The 9,310-nt window shown below is 35.4% G+C and overlaps 2 protein-coding genes across 2 annotated transcripts; both read left to right on the top strand.

Annotated features, from left to right (window-relative positions):
• The first annotated feature begins 2,482 nt into the window (after positions 1–2,482).
• Positions 2,483–7,666, top strand: LOC137811328 (transcription factor GTE4-like). Its single transcript, XM_068613022.1, has 5 exons — positions 2,483–5,498; positions 5,589–5,634; positions 5,718–5,831; positions 5,944–6,016; positions 7,220–7,666. Exons 1-4 carry the CDS (start codon positions 3,039–3,041, stop codon positions 6,000–6,002), a joined length of 2,679 nt encoding a protein of 892 aa, XP_068469123.1. The 5' UTR covers positions 2,483–3,038; the 3' UTR covers positions 6,003–6,016; positions 7,220–7,666.
• Positions 7,667–7,986: 320 nt separating this feature from the next.
• Positions 7,987–8,683, top strand: LOC137811337 (signaling peptide TAXIMIN 1). The gene is made up of 2 exons (XM_068613030.1): positions 7,987–8,223; positions 8,352–8,683. The coding sequence occupies exons 1-2, from the start codon at positions 8,114–8,116 to the stop codon at positions 8,473–8,475; spliced, it is 234 nt and encodes a 77-aa protein (XP_068469131.1). The 5' UTR covers positions 7,987–8,113; the 3' UTR covers positions 8,476–8,683.
• The last annotated feature ends 627 nt before the right edge of the window (positions 8,684–9,310 follow it).

Genomic DNA, 9,310 nt, shown 5'->3' with positions numbered 1-9,310 from the left:
TACATTAATAATTCTAATTTAAAATAATGTATCATTGCACATACTGTATCATTTCATTTCTGATTAATAAAAAATTAATTATAGTAATATTTCTAATTTTATAATTTAAATATTCAAATGGATTCTGATTCTGATTAATAAAACAAAAATTGGAAAAATATATTTATATTTCTAATTTCAAATAATGTATGAAATAAATTCTGAATAATATAACAAACATCGGATTAATATATTAATATTTCTAATTTCAAATAATGTATGAAATTAATTCTGAATAATAAGAAAAAAATATATTTATATTAGCAATTCTAATTTTAAATAATTTATTAATATTTCTAATTTAAAATAATTTATCAAACGAAAATTTATATTTGATCATGTTCTTTTTTTTCCAAAATACAATAATAAATTACATGGATAACAATTTTTAAAATAGGGATAATTAATTTATTAATATAAGTATTCAATTTTAAATGAAACATTTACTTCTTTTATTCATTTATGATAATTAATTTAAATTATAACTAACTTTTGTACATAAATATAACTTTAAATTTAAATTATGTAATATAATCTTTTACATTATAATAATTAACAACAATTTCTTACATATCAACTAATAATGTTTAAAATATATAATAACTTTATATTATGATTTCATTAAATACTTATAAATTATAAGGTTAGGGCTTAGCTTCTTAATAAAATATAAACTATAATATAGATATAACAATGACTTCAAGTTAATTTCAAGTAAAATATTAATTTATTCAAAATAACCAACTGTAAAATAAATAAAATAAACTAAATACATAATAAATAAACATATAATAATTAAAGACATCTATAAACTCATGAATACAACAAAAATACAAAATCTGAAAAAAAAAGAATATAATCATCCATTATTCTTTGCTTTTAACAAAAAAAATAACTGATTATCCACAGTTTTCAACAATCTAATCAATTATATTTTTGTCTTAAAAAACGGACACAATCGATTATGAACACATTTTTAACATCATAATTGATTAGGCTCCTATTAACACACATAACATAATCGATTATGCTTGAAAAAAAATAGAAGGTAATCAATTATGCCTTCTGGTTAATCGATTATGAACTGTTTTTATGGTTTAATCGATTATGGATGATGTGTTTTGACAAGCTTAATCAATTATGCATTTTAGAATATGTAAAACATACCTCAGGTCACTTAGAAAATCAATGTGAAACTGGCAGAGACTTACTCATCACACTCTCCAACGGCTATCACACATTCTTCAATGGCTATCACTAGTACTGACTCACTCACACTCTCTAACAGCTATGACTTGCATGAAAACATCTTCCCACAATGTAAATGCAAATGAATATGTCCACGAGAAGTTTAGTTTAGATAAATAACTCGTTATATGTGTTATATTAATGAAGTCCATCTACCCACCTACATTTACACCATTGCATTGAAGACAATCAACAATATTCCCTATACCAAGTTCAATAATCTCTGCATGGAATATATGTGTGCATCCAGCATTATATCATCAACTCGTATAAAAAAAAGTGAAAAAAAATGAAGGCACATATATAATAACACTTATGCACACATGACTTTCTCTTCCTACCTTCATAAATCTCTCCAATGCCAAAAGATACATACCATTTGCATGCATCCATCCACTTCTATGCACTGGGGTGTATCCTCATTTCCATCAGCATCAATGGTACATCCCAATCCAAACACAGTGTAAGGAAAACAAAACCAAACTCATAACTTTTTTTTCTATAAGATTAACTTTCCAATAACCCAACAATTCTCATGCAAAATTTTATTCTAAAAATAATCTAATGAAATATTTTGATTTTTGTTGTGGTTTTTTTATTTATTTATATATATATATATATTTTGTTTGGGCTTTTTATAAGTTTAGTCTATCTGACTATAATTAAAATTACATATAGATGTATGTATGTGCATATTTGTTCGTGTAAAAATAATTAACTTAAAAACATATAAATTTCTGATAATATATCAAAAGATTTCATATTATCAGACTTTTATCCGTAATAAACAAAATAAAAATATGCTTTAATTATTTTTATGATAAAAAACATAACAGAATTATATTTATAATTAAATGTTATAAAAAAATATTAAATAATAATAATAAAAATTATAATGTAGGTGTAAAACAAGGAAGGATGTCAAAGTATAATGATACTAAACACAAAGCCCATAGGAGGCCTACCCAATACCAACCCTGCCCAAACTTCTTAATAGAAAAGAATATCAACAGTCTCCAACCGCGGAGAGGGCGCGTGGGAGAACCTTCCGAATACTGCACCGCACCAGTCAGACGGAAACCCACTGGACCGGAGAGTAATAAACACGCGCAGCTTAACCGCTTGTGATAACTTTTAAAATTCTTGCACACAAAACTCCCCGTCAATAAAGTCCCTAACCCTCTCGCACTCGCGTGAGCCTCACGCAAGATGCCACGTTACTCTCAATTGGTGCGTTGTATTCACGCTGAGAGAATGTGAGTGAGTCCACTTCCACAAGTTTCGGTGTTATAATGCTTCCTGGGCACGGCTCTTTGTTGCACCCCAAACGCTTAGCCTGGTCCACGCTTCCCCACGAACGCACCGTTGTCGTACACCTGTGACGATTCGATAAAACGACTAGCGTTTCAGGAAAGAGAGAGAAAGACGAAGCGTTCTAGAGAGAGAAACAAAGAGAGAGTTTGCAAGCGTGTGTGGGTGTGTGTGCGAGATCTGATCGAAAACAAGGTAATCGAGCTTCGAAACCCTTTTTTTCTCTACGATTTGTTCTTAAGATTCTGATTCTTCGTTTCTGAGGAGGTTCTGAGTGAGGCGTGGGAATTTGTGCGGTGGGAGGAAGCCCTAGGAATTTCTAGGGTTTGGTTTGTCGTCTTTTTATTTTTATTTTTTATGTGATTCTTTGATTTGTTGGTGTATAAAACCCTAGGATTTCGGGGATTTGGGGTTGGTGTTAGGATTAGGGTTTTGTATTTATGGCTTCGGGGCCTGTGGTTGGAGGGGATGATGAAGCCAAAGAGAAACAGAGATTTGGGGAGAGGAAAGTTTACACGAGGAGGAAAGTGCTCAAAGGCCAAAAGAAAGACCCTAACGCTCCGAACTCCGTTGCTTCCGCCACTGAAAATAACGCCACAGCCGCTACAGCCACGTCTACCGTTACCAATGAGAATAGTATCAATAGCAGAATCACAACCGTCCAGAAGAACAAAGTTGGTGAGTCCGGGGAGGCCAAGAGCAATAGTGATAAAGTTGTGGCCCAGCCTCCTGAACAGTCTGCCGTGCCGGAAGATACTGCTCAGCCTCAAGTGAGTTCTAGATTAGAGGATCAGATGCAAGCGAGTTTAAGACTGGATAATGGGAATACAGTTCAGCCACCACCCGAGGATCAGGATATGACATTGACCGAAGGGAGTTCAAGAAAGGAGGATGAAAATATAACTCAGTCGCAATTGGAGGATGGGAATATGGTTCTGCCCAATGGGAATTCAAGGTTAGAGGATGGGAATATGGCCCAACTTCAAGTGAGTTCAAGATTGGAGGATGTGAATATGACAGAGCCTCAAGCGAGTACAAGGTCAGGAGATGGAAATATGACTGAGCCTCAAGTGAGTTCAAAATCAGAGGATGGGAGTGCAGTTCTGCCACATGGGAGTTCAAGGTCAGAAGATGGGAACACCACTCAGCCACAAGTGTCATTGGATGATGGGAACATGGCTCAACCACAATTGAGTTCAAGGTCAGAGGATGGGAATATAGCTCAACTACAAGTGAGTCCTAGATCAGAGGATATGAATATGGTTCAAGCGCAAGAGAGTTCAAAATTGGAGGGTAGAAAGTCCCCTCAGCCAGAAGTGAATTCAAGAATGGAGGATGGGAATTCACCCCAGCTGCAAGTGAACTCAAGATTGGAGGATGGGGTTTTGCCTAGGTCACATGTGAATTCAAGATGGGATGAGGATACAGTTCAACCACCAGTAGTGCTGGTTTCTGATGACTCATACAACCGACAGCGTGATGAACCTTCTAGCCTCAATGTCGAGCAGGAGGATGATGGACCTTCAAGCCCCAGTCGTCATCAGGAGGCAGTTCCTAGCACCCGCGGCCTTACATTGGGGAATGGTGTTGTGGAGCCACGACAGAGGGATCAAATCAAGATAAGTTTGTCCTCAAAGTCAAAACAGCAAATACGAGAGATTCGGTGGAAGCTTGAAAGTGAGCTTGATGTTGTAAGAAGTTTAGTTAATAGGATTGAAGTGAAGCAGAGGCAAGTTGGTGGATATCGCAACTCAAATGTGCTGGTTGGTAGTGGGATGGATAATGTGGGTGGAGCAAAGCGTGCTCACTCAGAGGTGGCATCTGTTGGTGTTCCAAGGGAACCTGCCAGTTCCAGGCCCTTGCACCAGTTAAGTTTGTCAATGTTGGAAAATAGTCAGGGGATTATTGAAACTGTTGAGAAGGAGAAGAGAACACCTAAAGCAAACCAATTTTATCATAACTCAGAGTTCTTGCTTGCAAAAGATAAATTTCCTCCAGCAGAGAGTAACAAGAAGTCAAAGTTGAATTGGAAGAAGCAAGGCGGGGGAGAAATGAGACATGGTTTTGGGATGGGATCTAAGTTTTTCAAAAGCTGTAGTTCACTGCTTGAAAAATTGATGAAACACAAGCATGGTTGGGTGTTTAATGCTCCTGTTGATGTTGAGGGTCTTGGTTTGCATGATTATTTCACTATCATCACTCATCCAATGGACTTGGGAACTGTAAAATCAAGGCTGAACAAGAATTGGTACAAATCACCAAAGGAATTTGCAGAGGATGTGAGACTCACTTTTCATAATGCCATGACGTATAATCCAAAGGGACAAGATGTTCATATAATGGCAGAGCAGTTAGCAAAGATATTTGAAGACAGATGGGCTATAATCGAGTCAGATTATAATCGGGAGATGAGATGTGGGTTTGATTATGGGGCAGCTCCCCCTGCACCTTCACCTTTGTCAAGAAGGGTTTCTGCTTTTACACCACCACCACATCTTGATATGAGAAGGATTTTGGATAGATCAGAATCAATGACACAGACTCCAAAACCTATGAGCTTTACACCATCAAGTAGAACCCCAGCTCCAAAAAAGCCAAAGGCAAAAGATCCTTACAAAAGAGACATGACGTTTGAGGAAAAACAAAAACTTAGCACTAACCTTCAGAGTTTACCTTCAGAGAAGCTTGATGCTATAGTACAAATCATTAAGAAGAGAAATTTAGCACTTGATCAACATGATGATGAAATTGAAGTAGACATTGATAATGTGGATGCTGAAACTCTCTGGGAGCTTGATAGATTTGTGACCAACTATAAGAAAAGTTTGAGCAAAAATAAAAGGAAGGCTGAACTTGCACGAGCTAGAGCAGAAGCCTTGCACCAGAGTGCTATCCAGAAGGTAAAGAATACAATTTTGACTTCTATGGCCTCTCTTACTTTGGGAAGCAGTTATTCTAAATGTTTTTTTGTATTTTTTTGCTTTCCGCAGAGCCAGGCACCAGCTATGGAAGAGATTCCAAACGAAACACAAACAGGTGAACTTCTTAGAATCAGGTTGTGTTTTTGCATTGTTGATATTCACATTTTTATATTGAAATCGTTGACTTCTTGTGTACAGATGAAAGGATTATTCCCCAATCATTGCCTGTGCAAGGGGGAAATCAAGCGGATAACGGGAGTAGGTCAAGCAGTTCAAGCAGCTCCAGCAGTGATTCAGGATCTTCTTCAAGTGGTACATTGATCATGATTTAGCGTCTATCTTACGTGTTATTTGTTCATGTACATCTTTTATGGACTGTTGAAGTCAAATGTTCTGTCTTTCTCATTTGTATGTGGTGTTGCAGATTCTGATAGTGACAGTTCCTCAGCGTCTGGATCTGATGCAGGGTCACAAGGGACCTGAATATGCTCTGTCTGGTAGAGTTACAGCCTCTGATGTTTTATCTTACATTGTGCTCTATGACTTCGTATTGTTTAGCAGTCCTTTGCTTCTGTGATATTTATCTGCACTTCTCCCTTTCCATTCTGAAGAGAGATGTATATATAGTCAAGGCTGTATTTTTTAAGAAAATGAATGAGTTTGTGGATATCTGTCTTTGTTGTATGAAAGTTGGTGGCCTTTCTGTTGGTGTTCATAATCAGTTGATTTTTGGAAGAATAAGATTTGAAGCTATTATTTCTGACATTTTTTTGTAATAGCTTGGCTGTATTATAGCTATTTCTTGTTGTGTGGAAACTCCAGACCGATTTAATGATTTTACCAGCTTTGTAAGTAATTTTGTTTGATTATATGAATCAATTTTTTCCACTTTATTAGTTTTTATCCCGATCTGGTGGTAGCCTTCACTATTTTGTTTCTGCTTGTGCACAATCCCCCGCCCCCTGCCTATACATTGTAGCTTTTACTATTAGTTTGTGTGCATACTCCATTGATGCTCTTCTATATTGCCTGTCTCGTTTGTGAACATTTTAAGACTAGTGATGTGAAATTTTTACTGGTTAATAGCCCTTTTCACCCGGGGTCTTCTGATTTAATCATCATAGATTCATAGTTGTTGAATTAGAATTAAAAAAAGTAGCTTGATTTTTCTCAAATTTGAATCTCAATTTGACAACCTTGCTGTACCAGTTTTTATAATATATAGTTGATTTTGAAAAATGCTGTTTCTTGTTTTCTATTCATTACCATCTTACTGTACTTTCTATACGAGGAGCTTTATTTAACCTTGACCGGTCCCGCTTTAAAATAGACATTTTAAGGTTTTTTCATAATATCAAACTTGATTTTTAAAATTGGAGTTATAATGCATCACCATGAAGAATGTGCTAACGGGACATCATAATATCTCATGTCTTCTGAGCCCCAAAAGAAATATCAGAGCTTCAGGAACATTTGCAGTTTTTCGTGTGCACTTCTCAGCATGACTTTTTATGATGCATTCTAAAGGTTAAATTGTATGCATGCTTGAATTTAATGCACCCGTGCTCCTGCACATGCGATTACCTGTCTGAAGTTTATTTTAATTAATATATGCTTGCTGAAGTCATTAATAATAGAAGTTTTGGAATTGATGTATGCTAACTAGTTTTCCCATGATCTGTTTTTCTTTCATGTTGCAGTTCTCAGATTTTTAGAGTAGATAGTGTCTTGATGCCCCGCCTAGTTTGGTTTTTGAAGCTTCCCAGATTATTAGTTTAACTGTTGGATTGTAGAGGAAGCATTCTGAAGGCCATCGGTGATCCTAATGATGCAGCATGGGATATTTTCTTCCCTTTTATTTGAACTTCTACTTGTGCCTGGCCTTCTAGTTGGCATTCCGACACGAATTCTTGTATAATATTTGGTAGAATGTGATGATAGTTAGGTAGTTAGTTTTACGTAGCATGTGTACATTGCTAACTACTGCTGCGCAAGCATTGACTTCCATTGATAACATGTTTTTTAATTATGTGCTAGCAGATTCAAGATCTTGGTGCCATACGAAGATATATGTAATTTCTTGTTCTTGAAAAATCTTATTCCGTGTAGTTTATAAACGTTAAAATGCAAGGTAGGATTTTATCTGAGTTAAGATTTTATTTTTTAACTGTTTTTTTCTACCTTTCACTCCTTGCATTCCGCCTGCCTAAACTTCTCGACTATCAAAATAGTTCTTTATCAGCTTAGAAATATCGTAATTACTTTCCAATATATTAATCGATGATGAAAAGAAAAATGTTGAAATGAAATATTTCTCCACTAATCATACGAGATAACTTTTTAAAAAGAATGATGCCTAAGCGTAAGGCTCCAGCAAATGTCATATATTTTATTGGGGATAGAGTGGAATAATGACTTTCTTTTGGTGCTGAACTGTTGTTTTGTGGGGATGTTCCAGTTGTCTAGTTCGGTTTTGTCTATGCCAGTGAAAGCGTCCTTTGGCCTTTAAAATGACAAGGGAAGTTGAAATATAGTTAGCAGTGTATTGTCTTTATTCTTTCTTTCTTTCTTTATCAGAGCAAGTGAAAGAAACAATGTGCAACTCAGATGGAGATTGCAGGCCCCTGGGTTTCTTGTTGGGTCTTCCCTTTGCCTTTCTCTGCCTCCTTCTATCAATCGTTGGTCTAGTTGTCTGGATTGTTGGGTAAAACAATCTCTTATCTTTCTCTCCCTCTCTCTTCCTAGTTGTCTTATTGTCATCGTTTGTTTTGGGTTACTTCACACCTCCAATCTCTGATTGGTACAAAAACAAAATTTTGGTTATATGTGCAGATTGTTGCTGACATGCATATGCCCCTGCTGCTTGTGCCTGACCATAATAGTGGAGCTTGCGTTAGGATTGGTGAAGGCTCCACTGCACGTCATGGAGTGGTTCACCTCTCAGATCCCTTGCTGACCTGTTCTTTGTTTATTTCTTTCTTCTCGCAAGAAAAATATTTGACTTGATTCTGTGGATGTTCATTGATGGCGCCCTTTGTCTTCTTGTCAGTTTCTGTTGTTTCATGAGTGGGGATTTCATGTTTGTCTTTTGGTTTCTTTGTCAAATTCGTAGCAGTGTCTTATGAAACTTGGTTTCACAGAAACACAATACTTTTTGCTTCTTAGGGCGTTGATATTAGAGAGAGAACCAATTATTACTAAGGGTGATTATATTTTGACACCCCGTTCCAGTTTACACCTACACTAAAATATTAATATTTATAATAAAAAAATTTAAAAATAAGAAAATGTCTTTAATAAAATATTAGATAAAATATAAAATGTTAAAATAATTTTTAAAATTAAAAATGATTAAAATATTAATATTTAGTGGGGTGTAAAGTGGAGCAATGGTGTCAAACCATCATTTTCCTATTACTAATTACAATTGCTGAAAAAACTACCATTTCCCATTGTTTAAGTTTTTTTTTATAGTTTTTTTGCGTATTTTATTATTCCCCTCTGACATGTTTTTTTTTATTATTATTGTAATGTATATTCGTCTAGGAATGCCAACATTGTCCCTAACCAGAGAAGGACAATGATAATATCAGAAAAGCCAAAGTCAATTATTTTTATTCTGCCATGGTATTTCCTCCACTGACTTAGAAACTAGCATTATTACTATTTACAAAAGAAATAAGAATTATATGTGGATTCACAGCTAGATTAATCATATTTAGAACATGCATGTGGAGAGTGCGTCCAACTCAATCAATAATGCACATGACACATTTTCTCAACTAGATTAC

Source organism: Phaseolus vulgaris, chromosome 11, assembly GCF_000499845.2.
Source record: "Phaseolus vulgaris cultivar G19833 chromosome 11, P. vulgaris v2.0, whole genome shotgun sequence".
In the NCBI taxonomy this organism is placed as follows: domain Eukaryota; kingdom Viridiplantae; phylum Streptophyta; class Magnoliopsida; order Fabales; family Fabaceae; genus Phaseolus; species Phaseolus vulgaris.
This window is presented reverse-complemented; position numbering and strand designations above follow the sequence as displayed.

What these genes read in the sequence shown, in the direction of transcription:
- LOC137811328 (XM_068613022.1), top strand. Translation starts at nt 3,039, where the DNA reads ATGGCTTCGGGGCCTGTGGTTGGAGGGGATGATGAAGCCAAAGAGAAA. An exon ending in ACCAGAGTGCTATCCAGAAG is followed by an intron (nt 5,499 to 5,588) that starts GTAAAGAATACA and finishes TGCTTTCCGCAG; the next exon opens with AGCCAGGCACCAGCTATGGA. An exon ending in TTCAGGATCTTCTTCAAGTG is followed by an intron (nt 5,832 to 5,943) that starts GTACATTGATCA and finishes GTGGTGTTGCAG; the next exon opens with ATTCTGATAGTGACAGTTCC.
- LOC137811337 (XM_068613030.1), top strand. Translation starts at nt 8,114, where the DNA reads ATGTGCAACTCAGATGGAGATTGCAGGCCCCTGGGTTTCTTGTTGGGT. An exon ending in CTAGTTGTCTGGATTGTTGG is followed by an intron (nt 8,224 to 8,351) that starts GTAAAACAATCT and finishes TTATATGTGCAG; the next exon opens with ATTGTTGCTGACATGCATAT.